The sequence below is a fragment of the Zingiber officinale genome, chromosome 1A (genome assembly GCF_018446385.1).
Source record: "Zingiber officinale cultivar Zhangliang chromosome 1A, Zo_v1.1, whole genome shotgun sequence".
Classification (NCBI taxonomy): Eukaryota; Viridiplantae; Streptophyta; class Magnoliopsida; order Zingiberales; family Zingiberaceae; genus Zingiber; species Zingiber officinale.
Window position 1 is genome coordinate 95703218 of NC_055987.1, and position 17361 is coordinate 95720578.

Here is a 17361-nt window from a genome sequence, read left to right on the forward strand (position 1 = left end):
TGTAATGTGACAGTGTACTAGATAGCATATTATAGAAGAAAGAGATAAGGAAGATTTGATTAAGAATGATATAATATAATAAAATTTATTTAAATATAAATAATAAAAATATAATAAGAGATTAAATAAAATAAAGACCATTGGATTGTCGTGCTTTTCCTCGGCATATCTCATACATGTAAGACTACAATTTTTTAACGTGTGCTACAATATGTTGCAATAAATATAAGTAGTTTTTAGTATTATACTAGATTTGAAATAAGAGTATAATTAATTGACCCTGCAACAAGGGAAATTAGTAAAAACTCTATTTTTGTTATTATAATCTTAAATTTAAAAATCTTCAAAATACTCATAAAAGTCAAAACAAACATCTAAGGTCATTTTACTCGAGTAAAAACAATTACATATCATATTCCACTAGATGACTAATGATATCGTTAGATAGGGGATAGAAGGATAGAATGATAAAAACCTTAAAATGAGATCGCTTAGAAATATATATCAAACGGATATATATATATATATATAACACCTGTTCGATGCATATATATATATATATATATATATATATATATATATATATATATATATATATATAACACCTGTTCGATGACAATCCTCACAGGTCCTAAACCTGGAGTTCCAACCTAAATGAATTCCAAAAGAAGCATCGAGTGACTCTGGGCGCCTAGACTTATGTTGCCCAAGAATATGTACCGAACAAGTGTGTAGGGTAACAAAACTCTATATATATACACACACATGTGCGCGCCCACTATATATATATATATATGGGCACCCAGATTCATTTTGAAGGTCCGAGCGCCTGAGGATGACTCCGGCCGCCCGAACCTCTGAGGGTCGTCTAGGAATGTGCATCAAACAAGTGTGCAAAATAAAACTATTATTATTATTATTATTATTATTATTATTATTACATTCCAAAACTTATATAAAGTTGCTATGCACTGAGAGATCTAGAAGTAATGAGATAAAACTTATCTTTCAATTAAAAGATCAAAGCAAAGGAATGTATCTAAATATTTGTTAGAAAAAAAAAGTTCATGCATCAATACCTAAGATTGAGCCAAATCTTCTATTTGATTGAGGGGAAATTTCTATAACAGTGATTACAAGGGCCAAGTATTCACTATAACTGCAAAGTGCATATGTTTCCTCATTAAAACTTATCAAGATCTTCAGTGAACAAATCCTAATCAATGGGCAAAAAGAATTTGAGAAGTTCAATTAGAAAAGCATCACCATTTCCATCAAAATTGCTTGCCTAACTCAACCTTCTTCACAAGTCGAACAGTGTTGTGGAAAATTGAATCCAGTATTCCTGCGACCTGATACATTTTGGGCAGAGGTTCAGAAAAAATGGTTGAGTTCAAGCAAACTAGAAATGTGAGAAGATCGGTTATGAGGAAAAGGAGCCAACCGTGAATACGCCTCCAATGATGGCACAAATGTTGGTGATGAAGTGGGAGAAGGATTTTGGGACTTCAGTTACCAAGACCTGGCATTGAAATCAAGTTGGGATGGACTGTACAACTGTTCTTTCTAAAATAAAGGTTAGTAACAATAGCTAACCTGCATGGGAGACGGCTCGAAATGGAATTTGGCAACGGGGATGTAAAGACTATGCACCAAACTACTGTGGGCTGTGTACTCGTACTCCTCCAGCAATTTGTATTCTTGTGAAGATCTTCTTGACACTATTTCTGTTTTTACGACTTGGAGATAGTGTTCTATCTGCAAATAAAGAAAAGCAAAAACTAAAACTCACTGCTACAAAATTTAGTATGTTTTAAGCTAAACCATTGAAGGTTGCATCAAAATTGCAAGAATTCTAAAGAATAAATAATACTTTAGAGCAACTGACATGATATTATTAAAACTTACAGTAACATTATCGTGTGCATGATCATGATGAGTAATGTATGATTGTCCCATCAACCGATCATGACTTGCACCGAGATATGGTGTTAGTCTCTTCACTTCTGACATCATCCTGGTTGAGAGTTTTTTTCCAAAGGAAAATTGTGAAACAACATGCGAGACATTTATCTGAGATGGATCGAAGGAGTGTGCTCCCGAGTGAGCTGAGAAAACAAGATTACCAGGAACCTGAATATTCAGAAAACAAAAGAACAGTCAAGTCCAATAATATGTTGCAAAATTCAATCTATTGAGAAGGAAAATGCCAGCGCATAAAATTTAAATACAACGTACAAAACAAATAGTTGTATAGTTTCACTGAAATTGATGCAATTATGAAAAAACAGATGAAAGACAAAAAATGTAAACAAGCTTGGTTTCTAGCATATTATAACTGTCTGCAAGTGCAATGATTAGCACCAAAACTATCCACTTGCTTGAACCCAAGGATTGCTACCTAGTCCACATTCATTGATTGTTGAAACCAAATATTTTTGATTGCTTGATTTCAAAGATCCATCAGAGAAGCTTAATTACCTTCTTAACACGTACAAAACCTTCTATTCTACATCCACTAGTTAATGGTGCAGGACGTTTTGAGTGATTAGACTTATCCTCCAATGCTCTTGGCATAGCAGCAACAAAAGCTTCCATGGCCTAAAATTGCCAACTAAAAAGTCAGTGCATAAAGAAATAGATTATTGAGTTAACTTTTGTACACGTGGAGCACCAAAGGAATTAATGTGAAATGTGAAATAATGGCATAGCAGCAACAAAAGTTTCCATGGCCTAAAATTTAAAGTCAGTGCATAAAGAAATAGATTATTGAGTTAACTGTCGACTCATTCATCAACCAAATGCAAGAAATAAGTGGTACCGCTACTAAGCTGTCTGTGTCACGCTCTCCATAGTAAGATTCATGCTCATGATGTCCATAGCTTTCCCTGTGTCATTTGCAATGTAAAAGAAACTACAGAAATATATTAAATAAACAGTTATTCAATTTTTAAATGAATGTTTTAGCATTTAAATTTGAAAGAAATATTTCAGAGTTGGTTTACATGGTGAATAAGAAATATATTTCTAGCTTTGTCAAAATTGCCACATGTATGTCAATAGTACATATTACATTAAGCTCATCAAAGCATGGCCAATGTCCACTCCCTGGGATGGTAGCGAATCAAGTGCCTACTTTTTTGGGAATGACCCAATCCCATTTAAATGTCTGCTTTGGATGATAAATTAGTATCTGAATCTGCTGGAACCCAATTTAAAAAGGGTACCCGCGGATAACCGAACTCGATTATCAGGCATAATTATAGGGCACTTACCGACAACAATTATCGTGTACCCATTATCATCCCTATCCTCTCCCATTATAATTTCAAGAAACTACTTCCAATTAAAATAATATAACATACCAGCATTCCTGGTATTTTGGATTTTAAAAATTCAATGATATAAACTACACAGCCACCATGAACATGACAACTCCCACTCAGTTACAAATTTGAGTTACATATAAAGGGAGACGAGGATATTTAGAAAGCAACTATGACCAAAGATACATGAAAAAAGTTTGATAAGACATTAACTTACTTAACATCATTCCCTTTCCTGAAAATCCGGATAGATGGATAGCCTTGAATATGGTGCCTGCAATAGTATACTACTTATTGTATCTTCAGAGCAAAAGAGGTGAGACAGTATGTGAGCTTAAAAGCATTAGCACTGAAAAATCTAACAAATAAGTTCTTTGGTTGGAACCGTCCTTTTGTAAATGAAGCCATCTTTGTATAAAAGCATCAATGCATGTAAAAAAAAAAACTATCTTCTTGTACTCATCTAATTACTGTTAAACTTCAATACTACTGGAGTTTGATAAATCATACAGAAGTAGAGGTGTTTAATCAAGCAGAAACGAAACATCATATGGGGATGTTTGTATTAAGTCAAAAAGATCACTTTGTATATAGAACCTACAATTTTAATTTGGCTATCATGGTATTTTTTTTATAAAGAACAACTGCTCAAATAAAAAATACCTTCTACATAAGCCCGGTTCTTGAGTGCAATCCACCTTTCCTAACAATATTCGTCCGTCCATCTCAGGATCATACCTAGAAATGGTAAAGTCCAAGTCCATAAGGAATGGCTTTTTCAACAAGAACTTAGGCAAGATTGGAAATGAGAGGACTAGTAGCAAAATACCTTTCCTTCATTATTTTCGCTGCTCTCTCCCATGATGGTTTCTGAAACAAATTATGAAAACATAAACAAAAAACTGAAGGTAAATACAGACCTTTGATGCCATTTATTAAAGAAACATGTGCCTATAAGTGACCAATAGAAAAAATTAATCAAGAAACTTTCACAAATAAGAGTAATATTATCAATATGAAAGGTAATATAACTCCAATCAAAAGTCATTCAAAGAATTGGACTAGATATCTGCGGAAGATGTGAGCATCTATCTCCATTGTTAGATTGTTCATGCTCATACCATATCTAGTAGAATCCGTCCTTCATGCTAGCTAACTAACTAACTAACTAACTAGCTAACTATATATATATATATATATATATATATATATATATCCAATGAAGTTATTGCACTAACTACCAAAATTGCTGTAGAAAAAAGGCTACTATGGTAATACAAAGCGTTGTTCTACGGTCCAGATAGGGATGCAAACTAGTAAAACATCATCTTTGAAAGAAGGCAACTACCTGTAATCAACATTGTTCTATGGTCCAGATAAGGATGTAAACTAGTAAAACCTCATCTTCAGATGGATACATGACAGACTCCAAGTCCAGCTACTCACAATTGTCAATTACATTTCTAGCTCAGAGTTGTACAGTTGTTCACCAAACAAAGATAATGCTCACAATGCTAGTATTATCTATACTGGTAGTAATCATGCATTCTATTGAAGTTTCGACAATAAAACGTTACCAGTCGATTGCTCCAGTAACACCAGGGTGCAAAAAAATTGACAACTAGGATTGAATACCTGGAAAAGAGAATGGAGTTGTGCATAAGGAGATTGCTACTGTTATTATTCACAATCATATTTGCTCAACATGCATCATAATTTTATAGTTCAAAATAAGTACTTCTTAGATTCAAATATTCATTACACAACAGAACATCATATCAACATTTAGCTGAATCAATCTCTTGGATGCACAAAGCTCCCAACCTACTCCACATATCATCCTTCACTATCACCTATAAGGTTCACATACATGAAAATTTTGTATGGGAGAACTTGGAAGTTGAAATTGTCTTACCAAATAAAGTTGGATAGTTATGTGAAAAGAAACAGTTACCTAGATGTTAGACAAACCTTGTGACTTGAAGCATTTTAAATCTGATCATAAAAAATCTGCTAACTTCAGTTTAATCAATTTTTCTGATGGGGTAATTAGCTTTTATATTGCATGTTCAAGGAGTTCTGATGTCATGTGTATAAAAGTAAGCTAAAATTTGAATCTCATATAACTAAAAAATGAGCAGAAAGTTTGAAGTTATATTCACAAGTTCTCTTACCGGTGTGAATATTTTTCGAAATTCTCCAAAGTCAACGAATCAGAGCCTTCACTATCCTCTTCAATATCATCCCCATGTTTATTTATCACAGGGATTGGTCCCGAATGAAATTCAGATCCAGTTGATACCAGGTTCGGATCTATAGAAAACTTGCGAATTGTTTTTGTAATATTTAACCTGTTCTGCAAATTGGTGAAGGTTGAAAAAGTTTAAATGCAAACACAAAGATCACATACTACTGTGTATCATTGTTTTAGTATTTCTAAACAAGATAATAAAAAATAAGGTGATTGATGTGGCACTAAACCATGTAAAGGCCCAGCTGGTGTGGGAAAATCAAGAGAACTATTGTATTTAGAATTCACCAGTCTTTGTGAATCAAGCGAGGGAACCCCAGAATCTCAGAGATGACTTCCAGATACCATCACAATCATATACATACCCCACAGTCCTATCGGCCTAGTGTCATTATGTTCAAGTTCCAATATGTCTCAATAGCCAGTAGACCCAAAATCCTCTTGATGTTCAAAGGGATGATGTGGCAAAAAAGACCTAAATCCCTATGATGTGCATGCCATGATGTCGCATAAACATTGTCAAGTAGAAATGTATTTAATACGTTTATTGCCATTACAAGTTAATGAGAATCAGAATCCGCAAAAAGTAATGGCTGCAAATGATGAGTAAAGAAACTTACTGTTCCCAGTACATCGCTCACATCAACAGATGCAAATTCACATGATAATGCTGGGAAGCTACACAGGAATTAAATATTGAATTGTCAGACAAGTTAAGCCATAGATGGAATAAAAAAAAATATTAATGTAGAATTGTAGATAAAGCACTTATGTTATAGAGACATAGCAATTAGCAGTATCACAAAGTCAACTGGTCAACAAATAAGACGTTAAGAACCAAAAGTGTCAAGCAATAGTAGATTCAAGCAAGGATTAAATTTCCCATTAAATAACCATTTCAGTAGTGATTTTTCAGCTATCCTGGTGGTATATTTAACCAAAATTCCAGCATCTTTCAAGAACATATTTTTAAAGAAAAAGAAAACCAATAGCTAATTTAATATTCATCAGAGAGGTATAAGTCCAACTCAGACTTGATTTTTTTATTCCATGGCTTTGAGTGAAAGGTTAGCCAATTACTGAGAGATCACATAAGCCTATATCTTATTAATCTAAGAACTATTGCTAGTATTAAGGGAATAAGAAGTCAAAACTAGAACACCAGCTGATCATTTATGTAAGAGATGGATGATAACCAGGATCCAGAGGCACAATAGAAACCTTTCATCTTTCTTAGTGCAGGAAAGTAAAAAAGAAATGCAACATCCAGATTGTTAACCAACAAATGTGTGAATGAGAATCAAATTTGTTACACAAATTTTCATAAAACCAGAAGGCGGCTCAACCTTATGTTAAAATCAATTCGCAAAAACTCGCCATCTGAACTTCTATCAACAATTACAGATGTCAATGTGCTCACTGTCAAATAATTGTTTAGCTCCTGAAATAGAAATTTGAGTCATAAATATTGTAGAGAACGTCCACAAGTATGATATAAAAAAAACATTCTTTGGTAAATAAACAAATATCTAAAATATTTAATTTATATAGTGCATTTTTAAATTTCATTGTTGTATACACTATTTGTGTTGAACGTTGAAGAAAATGAAGAAAGTACAAGAAGTGGCTTGTTCGAAAAACCTTATGAATTAGTAGTTGTTCAAAATCCCTTACCTTTTGATTTATAACTAGAAACCAGGAAGTTAACTTTCCAAAAACTAAAATTTTCTTCAAAAGGGCATCTAATCATTTCATATCTTTCCTAGTTGGCTTTCCTCTGCTTTCATTATTTCATAATTGATCAAAGCATAGTGTGACGTCTAAATGTTTAAGTCAAGTTGATGAAATATCAAAGGAGTTGTTAGAATATAGATTCTTTTTTTCCACAGTGGTTAGAATTTCCATGGATGAAATAATAGTAGTCAAATTCATCGGGATTGAACCCCAAGAGTTACTGAATCATGAAACATGACAGAATAACATTTATTTAACAACTTAATCATTAAAATTGCAAGCATAATGATTTCTTCATAAATATAAAAAAGTACAACAACAAATTGCGCAAAAATAAATTGACAAGGAAAAATGGCAAACCATTCCAAACAAAAACATGATGAAGAATGCTGCTATGATCGATAATCCTGCACCAGAAAGTGATGCCTCCGTCAAATCTCGGGGTATTTTCCTGAAGTGTGAAAGGAGGTTTTAGATACTCAAGTCACTTATAATGGTTTCTTAATGAGGTATCTCCTCTTCCATGCCAGAATAAGAAACAAAAATAATGATTCAAATAGACATGAATAAGCCAAATTAATTGCATATTTACAATCTCATGCACAATATACATTTTATCTGAATGAACCAATAACAACAACAGCCAAGCCTGATCCCACTAGGTGGGATCGGCTATATGGATCATTTTGCGCCATTGAGTCATATCTCCTACTATATCATCATCTATACTTAAATAAATTATCTTATTTTATTGTTGGTAACCAAGTCTTTTTTTTGTCTTCTTCTTTCTCATTGATATGCGTGTTTGTCATAGTTTCACATCGCCTAACTGGAACATTTATTGGACTTCTGAGTACATGCCCGTACCATCTTAAACGTCTCTCGAAGTTTTCCCTCAATATATGCAACTCCAACTTTCACTCTAATACTCTCATTGAGTCATTTCTTATTCTGTCCATTCTCGTAGGTCCAAACATTCATCTTAACATCCTAATCTCTGCAACTCTCTTCTTCTACTCATGTGCTCAAGTCATAGCCCAACATTTAGCAGCTCCATATAACATAGCAGGTCTATCTGTGGTTTTGTAGAATTTTCTTTTAAGTTTTAGAGGTACTTTATGGTCACATAAAACACCCGACGCTCTTCTCCATTTCAACCATCATGCTTATATTCTATGTAAGACATCTCTCACAATCCCTCCATCATTTTACAAAAATGATCCTAAATATCTAAAACTCTCGGTTCCAGGCAACTTATCATCTTCTATCTTAACAATTGTCTCATAATGTCTAATATTGCTAAACTTAAATTTCATATATTCTATCTTTATTCTACTAAAGCTAAGACCTTTCCCTTATAGTATTTCCCGCCGAGATTCTAGTTTAGTATTTTCTCCTTCACGTGTTTCATCTACCAAAACAATATCTGCAAACAACATGTACTACGGTACTGTGTCTGCAAACAACATGTACTACAGTACTGTGTCTTGAATGTGTGCAATGAGTTCGTCCATATCTTTATTGGAAATGCTTCAGTTACTCCGCATAAAGTCTTTACTCTAGTTGTTATATCCTCGTACATGTTTTTAATTAGTTCAATATATGTTAAGCTAACACCTCTCTTTTTTAGAATTCTCAATATAATTTCTTGGGACTATCATAAGTTTTTTCTAAGTCAATAAATATCATGTGTAGATCTTATTTTTGTTCCCGATATTTTTCAATTAATTGTCTAAGAAGATGTATAACTTCTATTGTTGACTTTTCAAGCATGAATCCAAATGATTTTCGATCACTGTGTTCTCCTTCCTTAATCTTTTTTCTATTACTTTTTTCCAAAGTTTCATGTATGACTCATTAGTTTAATACCCTTATAGTTTATATAATTTTGTACGTCTCCCTTGTTCTTATATAAGAGAACTAGGCTACTTACCCTCACTGATTAGGCATTTTATTTGAATGGAGATTTTACTAAAATACTGTGAATTTGAGATAAGAAATCTAATTTCCCTTCCATAATCACAAACAAAGATACAAAAAAGTGGTCAAACAATTAGTATTTCATGTTGCATATCAATCACAAGCCTTAAGAATGAATGCTTTCATTGGAAAATTAGTCCTTTAAGGGGATTACAGGATTCATGGCCTTGTAATATTAAGCAAGGCCTATTGAATGACTTATTTCCAAATACATACAGTTAAGGTAATTTTGAATTCATATACCTACTATTAGATTTTGGCTAGTATCAGTATTTGTAAGATCAAGGTTTTACAAGACTACGGAGGTGCCCCGTGGTTTCATGTCATCATAAACACCAATTGCTCATTACCTCTTAAAGCTTCTGTGACTTAATCTCATGACACGCCTGGTTTCATTTTATGTCACCATCAGTTAAGGAATGTCCCCAATTATCATATTTCATCCAATTAACTGATCTCTTCCCATTACATTTTCTTTAATTTTATTTTCTCATACAGTTATTTCTAAAATACATTATTACTATAAGTTAGAAACATTAATAAATTAGCTGAGTGAACAAATTTTTGACTAAAGCAATATTTGAAATGCATATGCTCATGCAATGCTGTTAACAATTCATATGGATACATAGTATGGTACCATAGAAAGCCTTTCAAATAATGACAGATGGAAATATCATATTTAAACATTAATGGGTCCTAACTATCAGTGAATGAAATAGGATTTCCAGGATTCCAATTCAGGTTCGTACATTTTCAGGGCAGACCAGTCATTGAAGTAAGGAACTAGTGCTACATACACTTGATGATAGATAAATAAACCAATAACATATTGCTAAGGCTTAAAGGTGCATCATCGTGTATGATTCAGGGTCATTTAGTTTGATAAATTAAGCAAGCTTGTTGCTTGTGAAGGAATCTAATCCAAGAAAAATTCAACAAAACAGTAGAGTTAATGCTTGAAGCTTATAAAACTTGTGAGGGTCTACATTTCTTCCTACTCCAAACTTTGACTAACTATAACATACATGTCAAATAAACTAGTATGATCAAAGTGCACCAAGTTGATTCATTTTCGTAAATGAGAAATTCTAAAACTTGAAATGTGATGATCCCAGTTTTGATGAACGAAACAGCCTTATACCAATTCGGTCAAAGTCCACCAAGTTAGCTCATTTTCATGAGTAAGAAAATTCATGTGCTAATCTTAGTTAAATGAACCAAAAAGTTATGGCTTAAAAAAAAGAATTAGCATCCCAGTGTCAGCCGTAAATGCCTAAAATAAACTTTGTCTGACAACTGAAAACCGCCCACAGAGAACTAAGACTCTAACAACTCTCCCAAGCATAACGTATTTGTAGCAATCGAAATGACGGTTTCCAGAACATTAATTAGAACACGGAAGAATGCATAACTTATAAGACCGTTTCGTTTTAAGCTTCATAAACCCGATAGGCAACTAGCGCAGTGGCTCAACTCAACGTCCACGACCGACAATTGCGGCCCTAAAAATTCCACTGTGCCTTCTCCATTTCCTCATCCACGAATAACAGCCGCGCAAAGATTCCACTTTGCCTACGGAAGTTCATCGCAGATGACCTAAGAATCAAGACACGACAGAAGTAGGCAATCGACTAGGTGCAGCAAGAGAGGATCCGAGAGATCACAACAAGAATCCACCCGAATGCGATACAGTTCGGTGGAAGGGAGGATAGATCCATGGAGTAGTAGGAAGAGGAATGAGAAGGCCGAACCTGTAGAAATCAACGGATTTGAGCTTGCTTGCGGAGATCATGGCTCCGGCGATATCGAGATCCGTGAATACCTCGCGAAATCCAGTAGGGTTTGCGGTTCGCTGATCGAAAACGCGAGCGCGATGAGATCTCGAGAGCTCCCTTTCTCCTTCCGCTTTCACAAAATATTTAATACATTCCTTTTACCATCGCGCATGCAGGGCCCCCAGTGACCGAATTTAGAATAAATGAAAATTTAAAGATTATGTTGCAAAAATAATTTACCGGCTTCTATTTTTTTTATTTATCTATTTTTAATTATTACTTTTTTTTAAGAGCCAAACATCTTTATAAATAAATATAGTATATGATAGATGACAATTTGATAACAAATAATTTCATTCTTAAAATTTCTTCTCTAGAAATAGAATACTAATTGAGATTTAAATTTAATATAAAAAATGTAGTTAGAACTTAAATTTTCTCCAAAATATTATTAATTGAAATATATTTTAAAAATAATTAGAATATCTTATATAATGGAAGAAGTCTAATAAGTGATAGTGATGGAGAAGTGCAATAGTTGTTGACAATGATAGAAGTTTAATAAGTGTTGACATTGAAAAAAAATCAAGCTGTTTAGAAAAAGCAAAATATAAAAAAAGGAAACAAAGTAGATCAATGATAAATAATAATAAACAATTAATAGAAAGAAAAATCAAATCAAGCAATGCCAAAAGGTCTAATTTTGTATTGTTTCCATTGCTGTACTTTCATTGTATTACTTTTGTCATCTATCTTTGTTTTGATAAGATAAGATCTTTCATGAAACCACTTATAGGCAGTGTTAGCATTAGGTGTGTTTCATATCTATGTTTTGATGTATCTACTATATTCTAATTTATAGACATGCTCATTTAATCAACTAAGTTGGATAAATCGAACTAACCAATTTGACACAACAAATCAAATAGATAAGGAACTTAAACTAGAGATTGCAATGACTAAAAAATCATAAGGATGAGCCTCTTCAAGTATGAAGAGGTCATCTTATGTCGATTTTGTCCAAAATTAATTGAAAGACTAAACGATCTCTAGTTGATATGAAACTAAATCTTATATATTTAGCTAGCTCTTCTATTTATATTTATGTCCTCAAATATCAATTTCACTAATACATTGAGAGCAATAATTTTTTAAATACAAATTATTTTTTAAAATATATTAGTGTTTAAAAAATTATTGCTCTCAATATATCGAGTCAAATTGACGTTTAAAGATATAAATATAATCAGGAGAGATAGGTGAATACGTAGGAACTAGTTTCATGTCAATCCGAAGTCATTTAGTCTATCAATTGATTTTGGATAAAATTGACCGATGGATCAAATGACCTCGGATTGATATGAAACTAGTTCTTATGTATTCATCTACTTCTCCTAATTATATTCATGTCTTCAAATATCAATTTGACTCAATATATTGAGAACAATATATTTGACCTCGGATGAATAATAATTTTTTAACATGAATTAATTTTTTCAAATATATTCATGTTCAAAAAAAAATTATTGTTCTCAATATATTGAGTTAAATTGATATTTGATCCTGTCCGAACCAGGGGTCAACGAACGCTGGGGACGTGGCGCTCCCTGCTGAATCCTCGAGTGCTCCGGCGAACCTGCAACAAAACCGAGCCGGGAGGGGTGTCCCGGCGACGGCCCTCCGACGCTCAAGTCAGACGAGGGAATAGATGAAGGAAGTGGCTCAAAGATGAAGACTCGTGTACCTCTGGTTGAAGAAGTGGAGGCCTTATATAGACTTCTGAGGAGGCTGATGTACATATACTGAGGCACACACACGTGTCCTCAACCCATACCCAGCATGGGCTTGTCGGAGGAGCTTGCCTGACTCCTTACTGCTACAGTACAAGCACGTCTTTGATGGGACAGTGAGCATGTCTTTGATGGGACAGTGAGCCCATGTCCTTGATGAGACAGTGAGCCCATGTCCTAGGATCCTGCATATCATCTGCTGTCAGAAGATGTTCCTATCCTTGCCTTTTCTTACTCCCCGTCAATCGTCCGACCGGTCGGCCGTTTCCTCGCGTCCGGCCGATCGGATGTTCTGATCCGCGTGGGAGCTTCCGGGTCATGTGCTCTGGACTGTTCGCAGCGTTGATGTTTTATTCCTTCGGCCGAGCCGACCTTCCTCCTGTTCATCATGAGCGTCGGAACCCCGCCTCCGGCGGGGTATATTGCTTCCGCTCGGAAGCCTCAGCTGGTCGTCGCCCTCCTTATCCGCTCGGCCAAGGCCTTTGGCCCTCCTCGCGGCGTTGACTCTGCTAAATGGGGTCCCCCATTCTTACTGCCGGATCACTTGCCTCCTCTTCAAGTCTAGTCGAAGGAGGCAGTGAGTCCGACTGACTGGACTATGTGTCCGAACGGGCGGTCGTCATCTTACCGCCGCTTATGATATACCTAGAGCCGTTCGGCCCTCATAACTCATCATCCGCTCGACTTTTCGTTCTGAATGTCTTGGCCTCAAGCGTGGATGTTTGCTTGTCTAAATCTTCTCGAAAATCGCGCAAATCTTTTCCATTAAGTCGAAGCATGCGCGGTATGGGCGCATTAATTGCGCCTGGTGACAGAGTGCCACGTGGCTCTTCTCGCGTGGCGGTGATGATCCGTACGATGGGACGCGATTACTTTGAAATGGACGGTTAGATGATAACCTCGTCTCTCGTGACCTGCATCCGACAGACGAGGTCGATCAGCCTCGTTCGCATAAAGCCTTCGTCTCCACCCTTACGCCGCATTTCTCTGTTTCATCGCTCGTCCTCCGTCGAAGGTGCCCGCGGCTGCTTCATTCCGGTTGTCCTAGCTTTCGCCTCTTGGTGGTTTTCGGCTTTCTGGTGATCTTCTCTGTTCACCTTTCCTCAGTAAGCTTCTCCCTTCCTTTCGTTCGGCCTTTCCTTTTCGCGTGGAACTCCTTTCGTTCCCCTGCTTGCGAACTCTTGTCTGTCCTCCGTTTCCGAGTTTCCTTCGGCTTCCTTCTTTCTTTTTCTTGATACTTCAGTCATGGCAAGTACTTCCGTACCCACTGTGGATGTTCATGGTGTTGGTGCAATATCCCTCAGGTCAAGGTTGACCTGGGTAACCAAGCTAAGTCTTGGTTTGGGTTTAGATGTTTGACAATAAGATATTGATTGAAGAAGAGTCAAGTAGGTCAAGGTTGACTGGATACTTGACTGGGAAGTCCTAACTGGGATGTTAGGCAAAATGAAAGACCTAGTGAGTGAAGCTAGGCAGTATGAAAGTCCTGGTGAGTGAAGCCAGGCAGAAGAAAAGTCCTGGTGAGTGAAGTCAAGCAGAAGAAAAGTCCTGGTGAGTGAAGCCAGGCACAAGGAAGTCCTAGTGAGTGAAGCTAGGCAGATGAAAGTCCTGGTGAGTGAAGCCAGGCAGAAGAAAAGTCCTGGTGAGTGAAGCCAAGCAGAAGGAAGTCCTAGTGAGTGAAGCTAGGCAGATGGAAATCCTGGTGAGTGAAGCCAGGTGAAAGTCCTAGTGAGTGAAGCTAGGCAGATGGAAATCCTGGTGAGTGAAGCCAGGTGAAAGTCCTAGTGAGTGAAGCTAGGCAGATGGAAATCCTGGTGAGTGAAGCCAGGTGAAAGTCCTAGTGAGTGAAGCTAGGCAGATGGAAAACCCTAGTGAGTGAAGCTAGGTGAAAGTCACGGTGAGTGAAGCCGTGCAGGAAAAACCAGATGGATCGAGGATGATCGGACATCCGGTGTTTGGGAAGTCCAAGTAGGTCAAAGGATTGTTGGATACTTGGCATGAAAGAAAAGTCCAAGTAGGTCAAAGGATTGACGGATACTTTGCACAGAGAAAAGTCCAAGTGGGTCAAAGGATTGACCGGACACTTGGTAAGGGAGTTCTAGCGGTCAAGGGTGACTAGATGCTAGGCATGACATACCAACAGGTCAAGGTTGACCGGATGTTGGTTTGGGAGATTTGGGACTTGGTTTTGGACAAAAATCAAGTGCTGGATCGATCAGTGGATCGAGCCAGGCTCTGGAGCGATCAGTGGATCGATCCCGACCTTGCCCAGCGAACAGAAGCCTCTGGATCGATCCGTGGATCGATCCAGAGGTCCCAATCGATCGATGGATCGATTGGGGGGTCCCAGCGATAGCGCCGGATCGATCCATGGATCGATCCAGCGCTTTCGAGAATGGTCGGATCGATCCGTGGATCGATCCAAAGCCTCCCCGATCGATTGGGAACATTCGAATCGATCGGGATCCGACCGTTGGCGTCGTTTATAGCTGCAGGCGTGTGATGGCTGCGGCATCGCTTCTCCGATTCACTCCAGATTACTCGCCAGCTCCTCCACAGCGCTCTCAAAGATCAGATCGCCAGTTCTTGAAGGATCTTGGAAGCTTTCCAAGTCAAGAGGCGGATCAAAGGCAAGAAGAGAAGCTAAGGTTAGGGTTTTCTGTACTCATTGTAAGCTTTGCGCTTGTATTTTGTTTCCCTTTCCTTTCTTCTTGTACTGAGAGTCTTGTAGGGCTTCTCCGCCCTCGGTAGTTACCGAAAAGGAGTGTTTTCATAGTGGAGGGTGCGTGCGTGGTGTGGATCCTTGGACTAGTCACCTCTTGTGAGGTGGATACCAAGTAAACCAACCGTGTTAGCGTTGTTGTATTTGTTTCTGTATTTTCCGCTGCATATTCTTGAAGAAACAAGCAACGCCAAGCAACGCCGAGCAACGAGCGAACGCGACGAGCTATTCACCCCCCCCTCTAGCTACTTTTGGTCCTAACAAGTGGTATCAGAGCAAGGTTGCTCTTCACCGGAATCACCGCCGGAAGGGGCAAACATATCAAGAAAAGCTAGAGGGTGAAGAAGTTGGAGCAAATTCTTCAAGTTCAAGATTCTATCAAGCTCAACTTCAAGATGCAATTCCAAGATGGACTTGGATTTGACACAAGGGTGGCTCCACCATATTCATCTACAAGCTTCGATTCTTGGAAATCAAGAATCGAAAATTTTCTTATGATGGAGATAGAGCAATGGTTTGCTCTCATGGAAGGTTTTGAAGCTCCCACAAATTCCAAGGGCAAAGTACTCAAAAGGAGCAAGTGGAGCAAAGACCAAATCCAAAGATGTGAGGCCAATGACAAAGTGACCAAGCTTTTGGTCAATTTATTGCCAAGCAACATCTTGGAACAAATTGGAGAGTTTGAAGATGCCAAGGAGCTTTGGAGCAAATTGGCCAAACTTCATGAAGAGATCCCCTCCACTGTACAAGATCATGAAGAATCCAAAGAGGGTGACTCTTTGGAGCAAGACCAAAAGGAGGATTCTGAGGTTGATAGATGCTCAACCTCCGAAGAAGAGGAAATCCAAGATGCTTCATCCTCAAGGGAATGCAACGAAGGGAACAAGGAGGGAGCATACTCCTTGTTTCATATTCAAGATGATGAAGCCTCCACCTCTAGGATTGAGGGGGAGCAATCCTTGGTGACACCGGATCAAGAAGAAGGAGAAGCTTCTACATCCGGGTCAAGAGATGAAGAGGATGAAGAAGCTTCCACCTCCACAAGTCAAGAAAAATCAAATGGAGGAGCATCACTATCGGATCAAGAGGAAGCCCCTACATCCACATCACATGGAGGAGAAAGCACCACCCCTACACAAGAAGGTATAAATGTTTCAATTAAAAATAAAAATCATATAATATGTTTTGAGTGTAGGGAAAGTGGGCACTACAAGAGCAAGTGTCCCAACTTGGCCAAAAAAAGGGTCAGTGACACAAAGGGGGAGAAGCCCAACACCCGGGACAAAGAAGAGCAAGGAGCACATTGTGTGCTTCTTGTGTCAACAAAAAGGGCATTACCGAAGTCAATGCCCCAAGGGGAAGAAGATGGTCAAGGCTCATGGAGGAAGCTCTAGTCAAGGGGGAGCCTCTAAGGTAAAGAAGAATGTAACATTTATTGAGCCTACTCCTTTACATTATGGTAAAAAGCATGATAGTTCAAATTTATATCATTTTAATGCTATTTACCATGAAAATAGAAAGCATGATAGTGTTAAAGAAAAACATATAGCTTTTCATGCTAAAACTACTACACCTAAGGCTAGGATTGTAGGTAAAAATCTAGGCGAAAACTCTAAGGATTTTAGATACAAGCCTAGAAACAAAAATGCTCATGGGTCAAATACTAAGGACTTAGTGAGAGAAAATCAAGTCTTGAGGTCAAGACTTGATAAAATGGAAAAGACCCTAAAAAGGATGGAAAATATCCTATTAGGGCAAAATGAGTATAACCTAGGTCTAG

At 37.2% G+C, this 17361-nt stretch overlaps 1 protein-coding gene across 1 annotated transcript; it reads right to left on the reverse strand.

Moving 5' to 3' along the window:
- Positions 1-1085: 1085 nt before the first annotated feature.
- LOC122027127 (protein disulfide isomerase-like 5-4) lies at positions 1086-11241 on the reverse strand. Its single transcript, XM_042585992.1, has 15 exons — positions 11046-11241; positions 7672-7762; positions 6924-7018; positions 6198-6255; positions 5501-5682; positions 4904-4961; positions 4156-4196; positions 3990-4064; positions 3544-3600; positions 2822-2888; positions 2482-2601; positions 1909-2133; positions 1597-1758; positions 1445-1522; positions 1086-1352 (listed from the first exon to the last, which is right to left on the reverse strand). The coding sequence occupies exons 1-15, from the start codon at positions 11084-11086 to the stop codon at positions 1275-1277; spliced, it is 1428 nt and encodes a 475-aa protein (XP_042441926.1). The 5' UTR covers positions 11087-11241; the 3' UTR covers positions 1086-1274.
- Positions 11242-17361: the final 6120 nt, after the last annotated feature.